Source organism: Bos taurus, chromosome 14, assembly GCF_002263795.3.
Source record: "Bos taurus isolate L1 Dominette 01449 registration number 42190680 breed Hereford chromosome 14, ARS-UCD2.0, whole genome shotgun sequence".
Lineage (NCBI taxonomy): Eukaryota > Metazoa > Chordata > Mammalia > Artiodactyla > Bovidae > Bos > Bos taurus.
The window spans coordinates 54,475,052-54,495,046 of NC_037341.1; the positions used below are offsets into that span (position 1 = coordinate 54,475,052).

The 19,995-nt window shown below is 40.9% G+C and overlaps 1 protein-coding gene across 2 annotated transcripts; it reads left to right on the plus strand.

The window, feature by feature from the left end:
• The first annotated feature begins 11,931 nt into the window (after positions 1–11,931).
• KCNV1 (potassium voltage-gated channel modifier subfamily V member 1) lies at positions 11,932–19,202 on the plus strand. 2 transcript variants are annotated; one of them, XM_005215564.5, is made up of 4 exons: positions 11,932–12,177; positions 12,394–13,756; positions 14,618–15,147; positions 18,617–19,202. In XM_005215564.5, exons 2-4 carry the CDS (start codon positions 13,290–13,292, stop codon positions 19,126–19,128), a joined length of 1,509 nt encoding a protein of 502 aa, XP_005215621.1. In that variant the 5' UTR covers positions 11,932–12,177; positions 12,394–13,289; the 3' UTR covers positions 19,129–19,202. The 2 variants fall into 2 exon arrangements, with proteins under 2 accessions (XP_005215621.1, NP_001160032.1); NM_001166560.1 differs by lacking the exon at positions 11,932–12,177 and having other exon boundaries at positions 13,103–13,756.
• The last annotated feature ends 793 nt before the right edge of the window (positions 19,203–19,995 follow it).

A 19,995-nucleotide genomic window follows, 5' to 3' on the forward strand; every position in this document is an offset into this window, starting at 1 on the left:
TGTCACCATGTTTATTTAACTTATATGCAGAGTACATCATGAGAAACGCTGGACTGGAAGAAGCACAAGCTGGAATCAAGATTTCTGGGATAAATATCAATAACCTCAGATATACAGGTGACACCACCCTTATGGCAGAAAGTGAAGAGGAACTCAAAAGCCTCTTGATGAAAGTGAAAGTGGAGAGTGAAAAAGTTGGCTTAAAGCTCAACATTCAGAAAACGAAGATCATGGCATCCGGTCCCATCACTTCATGAGAAATAGATGGAGAAACAGTGGAAACAGTGTCAGACTATTTTTCTGGGTTCCAAAATCACTACAGATGGTGACTGCAGCCATGAAATTAAAAGACGCTTACTCCTTGGAAGGAAAGTTATGACCAACCTAGATAGCATATTCAAAAGCAGAGACATTACTTTGCCAACAAAGGTCCGCCTAGTCAAGGCTATGGTTTTTCCTGTGTTCATGTATGGATGTGAGAGTTGGACTGTGAAGAAGGCTGAGCGCCGAAGAATTGATGCTTTTGAACTGTGGTACTGGAGAAGACTCTTGAGAGTCCCTTGGACTGCAAGGAGATCCAACCAGTCCATTCTGAAGGAGATCAGCCCTGGGTGTTCTTTGGAAGGAATGATGCTAAAGCTGAAACTCCAGTACTTTGGCCACCTTATGAGAAGAGTTGACTCATTGGAAAAGACTCTGATGCTGGGAGGGATTGGGGGTAGGAGGAGAAGGGGAAGACAGAGGATGAGATGGCTGGATGGCATCACTGACTCGATGGACATGAGTCTGAGTGAACTCCGGGAGTTGGTGATGGACAGGGAGGCCTGGCGTGCTGTGATTCATGGGGTCGCAAAGAGTTGGACACGACTGAGCGACTGATCTGATCTGATCTGATCTGAAAGAATTAAAATTATATGGATAAGTTGTAGAGACTTCTGATTTCAAAATTCAACATTTACTAAGAGTTCTAGGAATTTTGTATGGTTGTGTGAAATTCACTCAGTTGTGTCTGAGTCTTTGCTACCCCATGGACTGAATTCTCCAGGCCACAAAACTGAAGTGGGTAGCCTTTCCCTTCTCCAGGGGATCTTCCCAACCCAGGGATTGAACCCAGGTCTCCTGCATTGCAGGCAGATTCTTTACCAGCTGAGACACACAAAGGAAGCCCAAGAATACTGGAGCGGGTAGCCTATCCCTTCTCCAGGGGATATTCTTGACCTAGGAGTCAAACCGGGGTCTCCTGCATTGCAGGCGGATTCTTTACCAACTGAGCTATCAGGTTACCATGCCTATAAAATACGTATTTGGAATATTTTGAGTAAACAGTATCAAAAACAGCTAAGGAACAACTAGCTAATTATTTGCACTCTAGTTTTGTTTTGTTTTCTTTATTTTTTCTACATTCAAACTGCTTTTTTCACATATGAGAGTGAAAAATGAGAGTGTCAGTTGATAAACTGAGTTAAGGGGAAAAAAAGCTATATTGGTGAAGTATAAAGAGGTAACTAGAAAAACACTGCCAAGACATTCTGGAAACATCAATTTTTGTTTGCCATTTTGGAGGTAAAATCACTAGCTGGAAGCTAGCAAGGAGATCGTTTAGAGTACCCTGTCATTAAAAAAGCTGCCCAAAATTATCAAAGAAAATAATTTCAGCTTATTATGGATTTTTCTGGAAACCTTGCAAGGTTACTGTGGAGCATAAATCACAGGCTGTCTCTATAGTGCATGCCAGTGTCCATCTATAACAATCTGCACCATCTCAACAGTTACCATGAGAAAGCAATGTAATTCTACAGTATATTTAAAATATATACATAGGTACTGATATAGTTAGTTCTTCTGTTTAAGGTTTCATTCCTATGCAGTGGTAATATTCAATATAAAACATGACTGCAAATTCGAATGTCTAATGTATGTACATATTTCATATACTGATAGTTTTTTTTGTTTTTTTTTTTTAAATTTCTGGTCCATGACATTTTTGCAGTCAGCCCAAGGCATCCACCTGGAGAATTATGGGAAGACAGGTAATTAGTGTTGCCTGAGCACGAAACACTTGATGCTTTCAAACTGGTGCTGGAGTAGACACTTGAGAGTTCCCACAAAGATCAAATCAGTCAATCCTAAAGGAAATCAGCCCTGAATATTCATTGGAAGGACTGATGCTGAAGCTGAAGCTCCAAAACTTTTACCACCTCATGCGAAATGCCAACTCATTTGAAAAGACCCTGATTCTGGGAAAGACTGAGGGCAAGAGAAGAAGAGGGCAGCGGAGGATGAAATGGACAGATAGCGTCACTGATACAATGAACATGAGTCTGAGTAAACTCCAGGAGATAGTGGAGGACAAAGGAGTCTGGCATGCTGCAGTCCATGGGGTCTCAAAGAGTCGGACATGACTTACTAACTGAACAACAACTGTTATAGAGAACATGGTTAAGCTGTAAAGCTTTCTTCACGAGGACCTAAGGAACTTGTATCTAGAGCAGCATTTCTCCTAAGAGTGCTACTAGCATTTTGGGAATGGCAATTCTTTATTGCTTATGGTTAAAAAATATTTAGTGTGTCTAGTTCTTAGGTTCAGTTCAGTTCAGTCACTCAGTCATGTCCGACTCTTTGAGACCCCATGAATTGCAGCACGCCAGGCTCGGTTCTTAGGTAGTAATTGCCAATAACATTCTCCAGTCACTGTGACAGATAAGAACAGCCCCTATGTCCCCAAGACCACATTTCCAAATGTCTGTTTACAGAAGAAGTACTAACACTAATTGAGAACCAATGACTTAGAAGTAGGGGGGTGGGCGGCAGGGAACACAAATAATTATAAAGAGAAAAAAATGGAGGAGGGGAGAAATGGAAACATCACTGGATCAGGGTTCTTGTACCTCCAAAAACACATTGATGACAAATATCTGCAGGTCCTGGAAGGGCGCTTAGAAACTTCCAGGAGGTATAGGAAAGCCACAGAATGTGTGTTAACATCTCGCCATTCCTTTTCATGAAAAGCTGCAAGCTCGAGAAGTTGCCCCAGTCACTTCTAACTTGGGGCAGGTGTGGTTACACGGAAGTAATAGTAGAAGATGAGAGAGAGAGAAATGTCAGGTTACAGACAGGTAAAATGTAAACCAACAGTTCCATGAACTACTGAGGAGAGACAGAGATGAGAGGCTTAGAGGGCTGACTGTTTATAAACTGAGGGCAAAGAGAAAGACAAAAAGAGGAGGAGCTGAAGACTAGAAGCGAAGAGCCCAACGGTGGCCTCTAGGCACACACATCCATGTACACCCCAGGAGTCAGTCCAGGAATCCCAGTATTTTCACTACACTTGCACTAATGGTATAAAAGCAACAGATGCGCTTATGTTTTTAGCAAACATCAAAGTGGTGACACCAAACTAGTTGTCATATTCTTCACAAATTTTCAGGAGACAGGTGGGAAACCAGTTTTACTTAACAATATCCTAGATGAGCAATAATGAAAGTTATAAATTTTATTAAAATAGCAATTGTATTCAATCTCATCACTTGGGTACATGTCTTTTTCATGTTTTGTTTGACTAAATGGGAAGTGAACTGAAGCTTTCTGCAGCCTACTTCAGTACCATGCTTTCTTGAGTATAAGCACTTGGGTAATTTGAGTTACAAGCTGAACTAACCCTTTTTCTCTCGTGAATCCTCATGTTTACTTGAAAACCTGACTGATAAACAAACTGGTTATTCAGATGTCTATGAATAATTTCCTAAGAATAAATGAATGGATCCTGCTACTGTCAAGAAAAGCTGACAGTATTTGTTTCAAATGACAAAATATGAGCTTACAAGTGAAAATTAGAATTTCAGAAAGCTTATTTCTACCACCATAAGTTTCATAACTTCCCAATACCTAAAAAAACTTCTGATGAAATTAATAATGATTTTAACAAGGGATTTTTAATGTTGTTTAACTAAATATTCTATTTGGGGAGATATACAAAACTAAGAAACCAGAGGGTTTCTCTGGTGGCTCAGATGAAGAAACTGTCTGCAATGCAGGAGACTGGGTTCTATCCCTGGGTCAGGAAGATCCCCTGGAGAAGGAAATGGCAACCCACTCCAGTATTCTTGCCTGGAAAATCTCACGGACAGAGGAGCCTGGTGGTCTACAGTCCATAGGTGGTAAAGAGTCAGACATGACTGAACGATTAACACACACACACACACACACACACATGAAGCCATCATTTTCCAAATGAACAATGCATGATATAACAGAATCATGAATGGATTAAAAAATCCATTCCAAGGGCAAATTAGCCCAGTGGATTTGAACAAAACTGAATATGAAAAGTTCCCGGGTACAGTTTCAGATTCTACTTTGGCACTCACCTGTCTAGTGTTGTACAGAAGAATATACAAAATTATATGCAAAAGCGATTAAGTGCCCCACTTTTTCCCAGTTACCTATCTGACACTGGATTTTCTTCAACACAAATATCAAATTTCAACAGTTTGAATCCAGATGCATGTGTGAAAAACTGTCTTACTAAGCTAGATATGAAAAATTATAAAACAATATCATTATTCTTGCCAATTATGTTGTTTTAAAAAAATCTCTATTATCAGAAAAATGTGTTCTTTTGTTGACACCTATTGGGCTTGAGACTTATTCTTAAGTGATTAAATAAGTATTTAAAATGTTTTCTGCTTTAATTTTCATATGATAAATGTCAATAGATATAAGCCATATCAACAAGAGATATTTTGGGTTCTCAATAATTTTTAAGAGTGTAAAGGAGTCCCAAACTGCTGCCCTGAAGCATGGATCAACCACCTTCTATGATAGCTATCTTTGAAAACCTGGAACTTTTAAAACAAATATTTCAATAGTGTCCCTTCTGCAGTAATAATGTTAGTGATCCCTACCAATTCACTGGAGAGAGGCCCACTCACTTTGTGACTCTTAATGACCCAGGGACAGATTCTCATTCAAATCAGCGATGAAAGTAGATCATCATTTCTCCAGCTTGGTTCCAACTGTAGGTGATGTTTGCTTGCCCATATTCACAATATTGAAAGAAGCCACATGATCTTCTATCAGGGTCTTATTCAAGCACCTATCTGTTCAAGTGTATAAAAACTTACCTTTTATTTTACATTTTGTCAATAAATAAATATTTTTCAAAGATCTTTGTTGCCAGTTGGTGATGTCATTAACACAACAAAAATGAAACAAGCCAAAAATTAACTTCACATAGAGTCTTTTTTAAAACTTATGCTAAAAATATTTGATATTTTCCTATTTATTGAGCATTATCAAATGAAGAAATAATTCTAATATACTTTATATTAATTTTTTAAATCAGATTTAAATAGCTTTTCTATAGATATATGTGCACACATATTCATCTATAAAACTACCTAGTATTCACCAAGCTTCAATATAAGCAATAATTATCTATTCTTGATTTTTTGATGAGCTTCTGCTACCAAAAGTAAAACATGTACGGCCTAGCACCATTGTAAATATTAAATCTATTACTAACTTAATGTTTTCCTAAATTAATTTTAAAATTCCTATTTGTTTTGTGTTTCTTCTTTCACAGATTCTTTAACTGAGACTTATTTTCTTTTTTTTTAGTAAGGTGGTTTATTTTGTTTTATTTATTTATTTTTGGCTGCACTGGTTCTTCATTGCTGCATGAGGGCATTCTCTAGTTGTGGCAAGTGGGGGCTACTCTTCATTGCAGTTTGTGGGCTCTTCACTGCAGGGGACTCTCTTGTGGAACACAGATTCTAGGCCCACGGACTTCAGTAATCGCAGTACTCGGACTCAATAGTTGTGGCGCATGAGTTTAGTTGCTCATTGGCTTGTGGAATCTTTCTGGAACAAGCATCAAACCCATATCCCCTGCATTGGCAGGCAGATTCTTAACCACTGGACCTCAAGGGAAGTCCAAGGCTTATTTTCATTTAAAATATCCTAAGTTAATACTGAACTGGATATTTCTCATTGCTGCCATGAAAATAAAATAGTCTCAGTTACTAAAATGGATAAATTGGACTTCACACAATTTTTTTAAAAAGCAGGCCCGGGACAGGTTTGCTGTTGCTTCCACTTCCTATTTGGTTTAGATTTCCCGGAAAGCTGTTTGTGGGAGAACTAGGAAGCTGGGTCTATAACTGAGCCGTCAATCAGAAGCAGTGGTGTAAGGAGAAGCCATATGGCTCACTGCTATTTTTCATGTTGAGAAAAATAACAAATTTTTATATTCAGGTCCCACCAATGTAATTACACTGTGTAGAGAAAATATGCTCTGGAATATATACAGTGATGCAGGGCTCTTTTTTCAAGTCAACCAAATTAATGTGTACTGACTAAAAATCCATTTTTATATTCTTTTGAACCAGTGAAAAAAGTATAAACAGATCATATAATTAAAAGTAGAATGCAGTGATTTTTGAACTCAAACAGTCTGGGGTTTATTCCATTTGTGTGCAATGGATTTCATATATAAAATATTTGCTGAATGTTCTGTGTGTTTAAATTGAGATCAAAATCATAGGTATTCTACACAGCATTGCAATCTAGTTAACAAAACTACTTTGGCACAGATTTCAGCATATGTATCCTAAAAAATGACTTCATGTTTTCTTTAATTAGATCATGTTTAAAATGCCATGAGGATGCCATTTAAAAGAACTACACTCCATAACTAAGAACCATTTCTAAAGAAAAATTGCTTTTCCCCTTACTTATCTTTACTATTTTCCTTATTTTGCTTCTGATTATTCACTACTTTTCATGATAAGAGTAATAATAATGTGATCCACTCACCCACATGGAAATCACTGTAAACTTTCTTTACGCTGAGTTTTTCATGTGTGTGTGTTGTGTGCATATTCACATGTATGCAATAAATAATGTATATGTATACATATTACCTGTATATACATATAAGCATCTCCCCTGAAGCTTAGAAAATTACATTTCTACAAATAGTTACTGAGTGAAAAACTTTTCAATTTTTTGAGTTGATTCTGGGAAAATCAAGAAAATGCAACCTAAAAGAAACTTTATAACACATATGGATTGCAAAGATTAGCTGTCTTACTGCTAAAGGATGGAATTCAGGTTTCCTGAGTTCCTTGCTAATGAAAGAAAGCACTAAACAAAAGAAGGATAAACCTAAATGCAATTTTACTTCTAATATTAATAAATTGCATATTCTCAATTAGAAATGGCTTTTAGTGGTTCTGTATGATGCAACCTCTCTATAATCATAAGGTAATTCAATAGAGCTTGGTAAAAAGGAATTAATTGGAATTTTCAAGTTCAATATTAGGTTCACTTAACAGCTTAAAGCACCTGATGAGTAGAGCACTTGCCTTGCTTTTGCTCCTCTGCTTTTAAATCTTGTTTATAAGAGTTTAATTTCAGTGTAATTATAGGAGTTAATCCAGTGAACAATAAGTGCCTGATTCTACATATTTTCTCAGTAATCCAGGAAAAATTTAACTATATCTTTTGCGTATCATAAGAGTGTAGTGAGAATCATTGAATGACCAATCCAACTGTCCCCTTTATGATGGTTACAAGAAAGATCCAATGTATTAAAATGTGAAATCACAGGCAATATGTTTGTTGGTCATGGTATATGAAGTACAGTCATCTCTCAATTATTTGAAGCAGAGAAGAAAAATTTTCTCTTTATAAAAAATATTTTTAAAGAGAAGAGCATTTCTCATAGTGATTTTCCATCACACATTATTTTCATATTAATGCCCTTCAAAGGCTTTGAATTAAACAAATATGTTCAAGTCTATATTGACTATCAGTATGTCAGTTTTGGAGAGGGCAATGGCAACCCACTTCAGTACTCTTGCCTGAAAAATCCCATGGACGGAGGAGCCTGGTAGGCTGCAGTCTGTGGGGTCGCTAAGAGTCAGACACGACTGAGTGGCTTCACTTTCACTTTTCACTATCATGCACTGGAGAAGGAAATGGCAACCCACTCCAGTGTTCTTGCCTGGAGAATCCCAGCGATGGCGGAGCCTGGTGGGCTGTCGTCTATGGGGTCACACAGAGTCAGACATGACTGAAGCGACTTAGCAGCAGCAACATGACACTTTAGAAGTTATTAAAATGCCACGATCCTGGTTTCTCATCTGTAAATTAAGGATTATAATAATACCCTCCTTGGAGGGTTCTATGAATTATATTAATAAATGAAATGAGATGAACACTTACCACGATATATCCCATAGTAAGTGCTCAGTAAGTGGGGGGGGGGGGGTCAGAAAAACATTCCTGCAACATTGTGATAATAATAACTGTGACAACAAGAATAATGACACTGTACTAAATATTTACATGGATTATCTCATTTAATTTTGAAACAACAACATAAGGTGAACACTGTTGTCACTCTTATTTGTAAAATAAGGAAAGATGTAAGGTAAGAAAAATGAGACAAAAGATTCAAGAAACATGCTAATGCCACACACCTAAGAAAAGATAGGGCAAAGGTTGAATAAGTAAAGGTAGCAGCTATTATTATCATATGACTATCCTCATCATCACCATCATCAACCCATCCTGTGATCTTTGTAGCAGACTAGGCTATAAAAATGAGTTCTTGGGTATTTCCAAAGATAATTGCCTCCCGTTGGAAAGAATCCAGAATGAGCCCACATTAAGCTAAATTCTGCATTAGAGTGGGCTGTTATACAGTTGGGAGGATTTATTCCAAGGACCCACAAGGCACATGAAAGATGAATAGATAGAATTTGTCAGATATTCCTTTACCTTTAAACATATTCCAGTGCAGTGAAAGGAAAGAAGATAAAATCATTTTGTCCTGACACAAAGGCATTTTAAACAATATTAACACAATTAACTCATCTGGTGGTCAGTTCCTAGGGAATGAAACACAGCCAAAGCTAAGCATGCACACCTCAATGAAATATGGTCTGTGTTACCAATGAATGATAAAGGGATTTTCATGTGAACATATAAGCCTACAGTGAAGTGGCTGAAAATTAAAAATGTAGCGCTTACTTAAGTGAAATTCAATAAAGCACTTTTATTCAGAAGTATTTCAGTCATTACATGTTCTTTATCTATTTAATTATCATGATATTTATATATATAAAGTTGCAGTACTTTGAATATAAATTAATAAGAAATGTACACTTTCCTTAAAAAATATTTCAATCACTTATGATCATGTATGTATAATCCTTTTAAAACATTCATAGAAAAGATAATTAATAATTTCACAAACATTATATTATTTAAATAAATCACCCAGGTCTCCTGCATTGCAGGCAGATGCTTTACCTTCTGAGCCACCAGGGAAGCCCCTAAGTAAATCACAGAATAGCTGAATACAATGTTAATATAAATACATTCTCATTACTTTTTCAAAAACCTAGATAAAATGTTCTAGATTTGTAATCATAGACATTTTGAATGTGGCTTCAAATGACTTTTTTACTTTTATAATTGTCAGCTTAAGGTATCTTGTGATTTTTCTTTTATCCGATTTAAAAATATGACTATTAAGAATATTGTTCATTAAGAAACTTGGAAATATTCATAAAAATTGGAAGAATTAAAAATACAAGCTGTACCTGGAGATTCAATATTCATATCGATATTTCAAAGACTTGATAGATAAAGTGAAATACCAGTAGAGCACTTCATCACACAAGACTGTTAATGGAGAATCACCCGAATATGACATCTGATGACTCGGGAAATACACTCAAAGTCATTAGATTGTCGAGTTTTCATGTCTCAGTTCTGTGCTGCCTCCTACATGACAATCATGTTCCTCCCATGCTAAGTAGGAATGAAATCGAAAGCAAGACCTCACCACCCACAACTACTTAGCAACAATTCTTCTTTCACTTCTTCACATACTTCAAGATATATGTCAAGTCAAGATCAGAGACCAGAAAGGATACCCTTTGAATGGATTCATTGTCCCTGACCATTGTATGTTTTCCACTGGACTCTCTGACTCAAACCTGGACAATCGATGAGAGGGCAGAGGTAACAGATTAAAGGGGTCAGTACACGGAAGAGGGCAGGGATTTTTACTATCCAAGAGACTCTATATTTTAAGATGGGTCATTTGTGTTTGTATACTCCCAGTTAACTAGTAATCATCTTCCTAGTTATAATTAGGACTAACTATTAATTAGTTGAAATCGTTTTAGTCAATATTGAAGGTCAATTGAAAATGTTGGATCTTAACAGTTGAAATGAAATCTGAAGTCAGAAAGACCCCTTCACATACTCCTTTACACATTCATTGTACAACCGGAAACGCTTCTTACTACCTGTGAGCTTCTGAGTTGAGATTTGTGACTAAGGATAACAGTACATGGGCTTCCCAGATGGCTCAGTGGTAAAGAATCTGACCGAAATGCAAGAGACACAAGTTAGATCCCTGGGTCCAGAAGATACTCTCGAGGAGGAAATGTCAACCTGCTCCAGTATTCTTTTGGGAAAAGCCCCATACAGTCCATAGAGTAGGAAAGACTCACACACGATTGAGCATGCATGCAGCAGGGAAGGATAACAGAATTTACTTAATGGGATCATTGTGAGAATTCAGATGCTTAGCTTGAGGCTTACACTTCAAGGATGGTTACTGTTACAATTGCTTACAATTGCTTCTACAAGACACCACTATTACAACTGAAGTCCAAGGTGCTGGTGGCAGTGCAAGAGACCCATGAGCCTCAGACACCATTTGCTAACCTCTGGTCACCTTCCAAGACCTCCCTTCTCACCCAAAGCTGTCATTCTCCTCGGCCAGTTTTCCCAATTCCTCACAATAATCTGTAAAGTTACGGGAGACTGCTACTGCTAATCATTTGATTCAAGTTATTCACACTAAGGGATGAATAAGGCAGAACTTTTGGCTTTTTTCAATGCCCAATCAACAATTGAAATACTGGAGAAGTTTTTCTCTCTATGCAAGGGAAAAGCTTCACCCCCTTAAAAAAAAAAAAAAAAAACAAACCTCACAGTACCTATGTACTAAGTCATGTCTCTTTTCAACTCCATGGACTATAACCCACCAGGCTTCCCTGTCCATCTGTCTCTATCTCCCCGAGTTTGCTCAAATTCGTATCCATAGAGTCAGTGATGTTTTACATCCATCTCATCCTCTGCTGCCCTCTTCTCTTTTGCCTTCAATCCTGCAGAGCATCAGGGTCTTTTCCAATGAGTGGGCTCTTTGCATCGGGTGGCCAAAGTATTGGAGCTTCAGCATCAGTCCTTTCAATGAATATTCTACTTCACACTATTGTTATGACAATCACACAAAGTACTGGATGGGTAAGGGGCTTACAAAAATTTCCTGGCCTAAAGTAAGCACCCAGTAAACACTGAGTGTTTTTTAATTAAAACTTGAACTTTTACTAAGGAAAGTGTTGAGGCCTTTGCTGGCTAGAGGTCCCACTGCTAGCTGACAAAGCCAGAACTACACAGCTGTGTTTCACATCAGTCTATGAAAAAGCCCTTTGTACTGCATCAAACTGCCTGCTTATCTCCTTATAAATACTTTATAAAACTACCTACAAGGTGGGGGAGGGGAGGAGATAAGTATGGTTCACCTATTTTTGCAAAGACTTTTGAAAAAAAAAAAAAAAAAAGCAAGGTTTCCTGAAGCTTGCTGAAATTAATGGGAAAACCTTGAACCATGCCACCCAAAGCAGTTAACATAATTGCCCTAACCCTGAGTTTAGCAGGATTAGGGCAGTTACACAGCTGAAAATTTTGTTCTTTAGCATTCCTGAGCGCACAGATTCAGGGAACCGGGAATCTAATATAGGAATCCTTGAAGTGCCTTCAGGATGAATGTAATATTCAGAGTCACCGAGCGCCTCACTTCCTCCTCCGGTCTCAGCTCCCTCCGCTCCCCGCACTCCCCACAGCTGGCGCCGGGAACCGCCGGGGGCTGGGAGCGAACGCGAGCGGGGGCGGCCACCCTCCGCCGCAGCCGCGGGGCCGGAGCCGCGAGTCGCGTGGCGACAAGTGGAGACCAGAAGAACTCGGTGGCGAGCACAGCTCTGCTCCCGGACCTGTCAAGTCAGACTCGTGTAGATCCAGAGGATCAAACCTAGGCTCCGTAACCAGCAGCGAGCACTTAGCGCAACCCAGATGTGCCTGGAGCAGCAGGTGAGTCACCCTGCCCGCCTCCCCACTCCAGCCCGGTGTCCAACAGGTTGGCCAGGGCGTGACTCCCGGGGACCCCGAGGATGCACTCCTAGCCTCACCTGGGCGCGGCGCTCGGCTTCTCCATTTGCCGAGTTGTCGTTCCTATTTAAACTCCTGCCCCAGCCCACGCCTGTTCTAGTCCTTGTCTTTTTGCCTTCCCTTCTCCTAAAATGACAGCTTCGCTGTGTGCCGAGAAACGCGCCCAGAACACCTCCTCTCCAGGAAACTTGTAGGGACAGACTCGGCTGAACCAAAGGGCGCAAAGTGTCTCAACATGTGATACGAGCTGGCCACGACCCCTGGTTCGCAGTGACTCGCCGAGACTTAATCAAAAGTCAGCGTTAACTGCGCTCATTTCCCTACCAGGAGGTCAAAAATTAGGAGAGGAGGGTGCCAGAATGATTGAGAGTGAATGCCAGCAAATGATACGCCTCGCGCGCCCGGGTCACCCTCCCCCACGTGCGCGCATCGCCAGCGACCGCTCCCCGGGAGGCCTATGAGGCCGCGCCGCAAAAGAAGAGGGAGGAATATACACCCCGAAGTTGCAAAAGACTCAGACCCGGTTACCCCTTCCTTTGTTGCTGAACTTTCCGTTTTGGTCCCCTGCAGGCGGGCGTGAGTCTCACCCACCCCCTTGCTTACATTCCTTCAAGATTCGACGAGCCCTCCTCCACGGTAGACCTCCCTCCTCTGTCCCTCCCCACCCGCTCCAGCGGCCGCGAGGCCTTCCACCCAAACACCTCCAGGCTGGAGGTCTCAGTTACAAAGTTGGAGATCGGGTAGTGAGTCCGAGAAGGACCACAGCGACCAATTGTGTGCCCGGAGGCTGTCCTCGGCTTGGTCCGCACGTGAGCGATTCCCTAGGGCGCCACCCCTCGTCTCCATCCCAGGCACGGATGCGCGGCTCCCGCGCACTCGCGGCTCCCTAGCGGCGAGAGGGAGAACCAGCACAGGGGGTGGAGAGAGGAAAGGTTCGCGGGTGGGAGGAACCCCCCTCGGGAGCCCGGGAAATCCCGGCCGTGCCAACCCCCTCCCCCTCAACTTCGAGGAGCTCTCCGGCAGCGGCGGCGAGGATGGAGCTGCCTCCCCGGGGCCGGGCGCCGCCGGACTCCTCGCTGGACAGCGCCTCCCTGACCTCGCTGGACTCCAGCGTCTTCTGCAGCGAGGGTGAAGGGGAGCCCCTGGCGCTCGGGGACAGCTTCACCGTCAACGTGGGCGGCAGCCGCTTTGTGCTCTCGCAGCAGGCGCTGTCCTGCTTCCCGCACACGCGCCTGGGCAAGCTGGCCGTGGTGGTGGCCTCGTGCCGGCGCCGCGGGGCCCTGGCCGCCGTGCCCAGCCCCCTGGAGCTCTGTGACGACGCCAATCCCGTGGACAACGAGTACTTCTTCGACCGGAGCTCGCAAGCCTTCCGCTACGTCCTGCACTACTATCGCACCGGTCGCCTGCACGTCATGGAGCAGCTGTGCGCGCTCTCCTTCCTCCAGGAGATCCAGTATTGGGGCATTGACGAGCTCAGCATTGACTCCTGCTGCCGGGACAGGTACCCGCGAAGCGCCGGGGGCGGGGGCGCAGCGGGGCGGGGCGGGGCAGCGGGCGCCGTGGGGATGGGGCGTCCAGGGGCAAGATTTGAGACTTCACCCAAGCCTCGCTCGAGCCAGGCCTAAGAACACTACCTGTGGCCGTTTAGGAGCCAGAAGAAGGCAGGGTGGTAGTGGGAGCCGGAAAGCATCAAAGCCAAGTTTTGATGGGACTTTTTGAACCTTCTGCTTTTTCTAGTGAAGGTATGCTAATTCATTTGTAATCAAGATCGGTCAGGCCTGCAATAAAGATCTGGTGATTGTAAAGATGAGTCAAAAATTATGCTCCCCAAAATACACCTACAGGGATGTAGGTTACAGTATAGAGAGTGGTGCTTTATCACACTTAGGAGGCTTCAGTTTTAAAACTTGGATAAAGAACTGCTTTAAATCCAGAAGACAGAAAGTTGGTTCTTTGTGAATAAGTGTGGGACTTTGGTGATCTATTATTTTGCAATTACTTTGCTATTATTACCATTTTATTATGAATATCTTTCCATTACCCACATTAAAAAAAAAAAAAATTCCCTGTTGCAAACTTCTGTTCTTGTTACAAGAAAAAACTAGGTCGTAAAATGCATTAATCTAAAGTAGCTTTGCTACGTATAATTTATTCTGTATAAACTTCTACCACAAAAGCTCCGTTTTAAAAGCAATAATCTTTCACATTTGAGTCCTGTGAAAAGATGGCCTGGGTAAAATATAGCATGAACTTGCTCTGCATGTTACTGAATTAAGAAGCATGACTTCACTGCCGAGTTTAATTCCCACTTCACTTCAGTATTTTTAAAAAGTTAGACTAATCAGGTTGTCTTCCCTAAAAGATACTTCAGAAGAAAGGAGCTGAGTGAAACGTTAGACTTTAAGAAGGACACAGAAGACCAGGAGAGTCAGCATGAGAGTGAACAGGACTTCTCCCAGGGACGTTGCCCCACCATCCGCCAGAAGCTCTGGAACATCCTGGAGAAGCCTGGGTCGTGCACAGCAGCCCGAATCTTTGGGGTCATCTCCATCATCTTTGTGGCAGTGTCCATCGTCAACATGGCCCTGATGTCAGCCGAGTTAAGCTGGCTGGACCCACAGCTGCTGGAAATCCTGGAGTATGTGTGCATCAGTTGGTTCACGGGCGAGTTTGTCCTGCGCTTCCTGTGCGTGAGGGACAGGTGCCGCTTCCTGAGGAAGGTGCCGAACATCATAGACCTCCTTGCCATCTTGCCCTTCTACATCACTCTCCTGGTAGAAAGCCTGAGTGGGAGCCAGACTACACAGGAGCTGGAAAACGTGGGGCGCATCGTTCAGGTTTTGAGGCTGCTCAGGGCTCTGCGCATGCTCAAACTGGGCAGGCATTCCACAGGTATTCAGGTTTCATGATGCCTTTTCATTCGCTGTTGTTCTTAAGCATTAGGGCTTTGACCAGGGTCCAAGGGAAGCGACTCTTGACTCTCAATTGACACTCAGAATACCACCTGCTATATTTCACCCAATTATGATCTCCAGAAAGGTACTGAAATGCAAAACCTTGAGGTTGTTATCACAGGTAGAGAGGACAACTTGCCTCTCATACACTTTCTCTCCTTAAGACATGTGAGAAACTATTTAACCATATGTTCATTTTATTTTAACCCAGGTGCCCAGAAGATGTACAGAAATTAAAGACACAGTGCTTCTGGAAGGTGCTACATAAAATATGCATAAACAGCACATAATAAGATATGCACAAATTATATATGATATATAGGAACATAAGCCAGTTTCTTTTCTGTGTTGAAGGAAATGTTTTTCACACAAGTTTGTTGGCAGAAGAAAAGTCAGTCCTCCAGGACCTTCTCTGGCTATGCGAAAAGAGATGACTGGGCACTGGAGGCCTTCTCATAATTTGGGAGAAAACAATGGAAATGTTTGCTTTAGAAGTAAAAGGGTCTTTGCGACCCTTTGGACTGTAACCCACAAAGCTCCTCTGTCAATGGGATTTCCCAGGCAAGAATGCTGGAGTGGGTTGCCATTTCCTCCTCCAGGGGATCTTCCCAACCAAGAGATGGAACCCACATCTCCTGCATCTCAGGCAGAGTCTTCACTATGAGCCATCCAGGAAGCACTTACAAGAAAGCTAAAGACGCTAATTAAATGCCCTGTCTAGTATCTGAGAATTTTTTTGTCCTGAACTAGGGACGTATAAGAGAGACAGTAACAAGAATGCCTTAGCTTTTTGTATGTATCCATAAAGCCTTGAAAATCTAAAGAACACTCTCTCTAGAAAAATGTCTACACAACACACAATTGTACATGAAAAATTATAGGCAAATCAGAGGAAATCATACAAATCCATTAAAGATGATGCTTCCATCCCTAAGGGCAGGGATTCTCAGTGACTGGCCCTGCCGTCTGTTAGATGTTCTGGAGCACATATGTGTTCCCTTATGTTAGACTTTAATAAAAACAAGAATCCCTTGAAAAGCTTGTTAAAATGCAAATTCTGAGCCCCAACTCTAGAGACTCAAATTTTAGTTTTGGGGGTTGGATCCAGAAGCATGCATTTTAACAAGCTAACTTTGATGTAGGTGGTCTTAAGAAACACTTTGAGAAACACTGGAGTAGGATACAATATTAATACGAAACATATAAATACAAATAACTGACTAGAGACTCCTATTCCCACTGATTTCCCTGGATATATGCCTGACTGGTCACCTAAAAGGAGTTGATGGTAGAGATCTCTCCTTATATATCTAGGAAGAAATGAACCTCAGATATGTTTTCCCCCCACATCTCTGAGAAAACTAGGACTGCTCCTAATATAATTTTGGTAGTGTATTTTCCTAGCTAGCCTCACATACCAGGGATTTGATAATGGGGTTTCCAACAACTTTTAGAAGTACCACTCTTTGTTTTCTGACACCCATAATGGGATGCTTTCTTCTAGTATTTATAAACTCTTCACAGGATTCAATTTAAAAACACCCAGTAAAGACTACGTTTTTCCCCAAAAGAAAGGAAAAGGAAAATAATAGTAATTTCCACAATGTCACCTCTTCAAAGGTTTTCTCAGTTCTAAGGCAAGTAGAAGTATTAATAAAGTCTTAATTTATTGAAAAGATATGAGCAGTTGCAATGAATATTTGACAGTTTTGTCTTTAGCATTACATTTAGCAAAATATAAACATAGAGCACATATTTCTCTAGGTATTAACTATAAATAAAATGGAGAAGTATTATGAAATAATGGTTTAAGAAGACAGTGGTGGACCAGACAGCCTAGTTTTAAGTCTTTGGCATGTTACTTTGTACTAAATATGCTACTTTTCTGTGCCTTGGTCTGCTCACCCGTAAAATGGCATAATAAATATAATATCTATCTCATGTTATTGTTTAGGATGATCTGAGTTAATTGATATAACCTGCAGAAATTCAGGCCACTTTATTTCTTTTCCAAATGAACTGTTTAGAACATTGGAATGACAATAGTCTTTCCAAACACTATGCATTTCTTCATATGTTCTCAATTTCAGAAATCCAATTCAATACAGACACATCAAGGCCAGTTTTCTAAAAGGTATTCTAAAGATACTATTTAAAATGTCTTTTAAAGTTAAATCTCAAATTATTTTCATTGGTCTTTTAAAATAGCTGGCTAATAATTAAAGAACATCTCAAAATTCTAAGAACAAAATTCAGAATAATAAGAGCAGAAATAGTATTTTAATGTATTTAAAATAGTCTCTAGTGAATAAAAATTTAAACATAATTCCAAGAGGTATTACTTTGGACTTTTGAGACAATATCACTGTGACATCATGTTAATATGACTTCAAAATATGGATAAACTTTAATCAGTATCTCTAGTGTTAGGGAAGATACCTTATTCAAATAGCGATCCTATAATGGGCTCCTCTTGTTATAACTTTGGTATTTAGGACAAAAATTTCAATGGGTGTCATTGAAATGGAGGAGTACTGGAACCCCTCCTTTTAGAATGTCCTCACATGTAGATTTGATGTTCTTTTGTGAATTTTGTTCCTGAATCCTAACTTGTTTTTACTGCTTCACTTCATTCTCATCTTTTACTTCTTCTGGCTCTTTCAGATTATGATGCCCCTAATTGTGTTAAACTTTATCAGGAAAGTGAGAAAAACAGACACATAAAATATAAGGAGACAACATAAAACTGCCTTAGAATAGCGTGCAAGGTGATGTATTGAAATGCAGACCTGACCAAAAGAGCCCTCCTCGTACAATGCTGCAAAGGCTCTCATTGTCTAAAGGACAAAGTGCTATCAAATGTCCCCTGCCTGCCCTTCATCTCTTCTCTCATCTTTTTTGTATAAATAGTAGGTGTTTAATAGCTAGGAGCTTCCCAGGTGGTACTAGTGTTAAAGAACCCGCCTGCCACTGCAGGAGACCTAAGAAACACAGGTTCGATCCCTGGGTTGGGAAGATCCCCTGGAGGAGGGCATGGCAAGAATACCTGCCTCCAGTATTCTTGCCTGGAGAATGCCTGGCGGGCTATTGTTCACAGGGTGCACAGAGTCGGACATGACTGAAGCAACTTAGCATGCACACATGCACGTGTTAATAGATAAGTGAGTGAATGAATCTGATTATATTTATTTTTAGCCTTCTCAATCAGTCCCCGTCAACTAGACTAAGAACTTCCTGAAGATTGTAACTTATCACCTCTGTACCCCCAGAACTTTGCCCAATGCTGGAGCCATAGGAAATGTCAAATGCATGTTTTGGGATGGATAGCAGGGAAGGAGAGGGAGATGGAAATGGGCAGAGGAAGGGAGAAGGGGTGGCCGTGACTGACACCAACTGTTCTATTTCAGGCTTACGCTCCCTTGGAATGACAATCACCCAGTGTTACGAAGAAGTTGGCCTGCTGCTCCTGTTTCTCTCTGTGGGAATCTCTATATTTTCAACTGTGGAATATTTTGCTGAGCAGAGCATTCCCGACACAACCTTCACAAGCGTCCCTTGTGCCTGGTGGTGGGCCACAACGTCCATGACTACCGTGGGATATGGAGACATCAGACCAGACACCACCACGGGCAAGATTGTGGCCTTCATGTGCATCTTATCGGGAATCCTTGTCTTGGCCTTGCCCATTGCTATTATTAACGACCGCTTCTCCGCTTGCTACTTCACCTTGAAGCTCAAGGAAGCAGCTGTTAGACAGCGTGAGGCTCTGAAGAAACTTACCAAGAATATAGCCACTGACTCATATATCAGTGTGAACTTGAGAGATGTCTATGCCCGGAGTATCATGGAGATGCTTCGACTGAAAGGCAGAGAAAGAGCAAGTACTAGGAGCAGTGGAGGAGATGATTTCTGGTTTTGAATTCACTTTCAGTTTACTTACAAAACTTGTGTAAAACTAACTTGATTGATAAAGCCTTGATGTGGATGTCTGTACACTGCTGCTGAGTCTCTTTTGAGTCCTGCCTGTGTTCATTTTAGTTGACACATTGCTTGGTCTACTAGAATAGTCCACATCCCCCCAAAACAACAGCACATTGTTCTGACACACTTGAGTCTCAAAAATAGCCATTTAACACCACCCAAGGCAGCAAGGCCAATAGACACGTGTTGGAATTGTCAAATATAAAATAATAGTGTAATGCATACAATAACGTTAAACGTTTTCCTATCACTAATTTTTAGAGTCTTTTGCACCTCTAATTTTAAAGGATGGACATTAAACGGCATAGCCCAGAGCAAAGATAAGTGAACATTGAAGATTATGGTGAACAATTTTGTTATAAAAAGATACTCTCCAAGTAAGTAAATCACTCCTTTCTTGAACAGTTAAAGCTGCTGAATATAACAATTAGCTTTTCGAGAGAAAATCCTGATTTGATGATCATAGACTGAGTGCCTATCTTTCCTCTGGTGCAGACGTTGGTCCCAAATGGACTGAGTTTTGTGTTCCATCATTAGTTTTGAAGGTAGAATCCAAAAACTACCTAGGCTGCAGTAGAAGAGGGCTAACTAAAGGCTTTGAGAATTGCACTTCCTCATCCTTCCCATGGAGTGCATATGTGGAGCATAAAGGCAATATCTCTTTATACTCCATGGAAACTAGATGGTCTTTAAATATCTCATTATTGACTCGGTGTTCAAGTTATGTCTTTAAAATGGTGACTTTGTAAGTAAAGTTGAAGTGGTGAGGATCTTAAATGTATATACACTGAAATTATTAAATCAT

Excerpts from the sequence above, each read along its gene's own strand:
- KCNV1 (XM_005215564.5), top strand. The coding sequence starts at position 13,290 with ATGGAGCTGCCTCCCCGGGGCCGGGCGCCGCCGGACTCCTCGCTGGAC. Across the intron at positions 13,757-14,617 it reads GACTCCTGCTGCCGGGACAG|ATACTTCAGAAGAAAGGAGC; the intron begins GTACCCGCGAAG and ends CTTCCCTAAAAG. Across the intron at positions 15,148-18,616 it reads ACTGGGCAGGCATTCCACAG|GCTTACGCTCCCTTGGAATG; the intron begins GTATTCAGGTTT and ends GTTCTATTTCAG.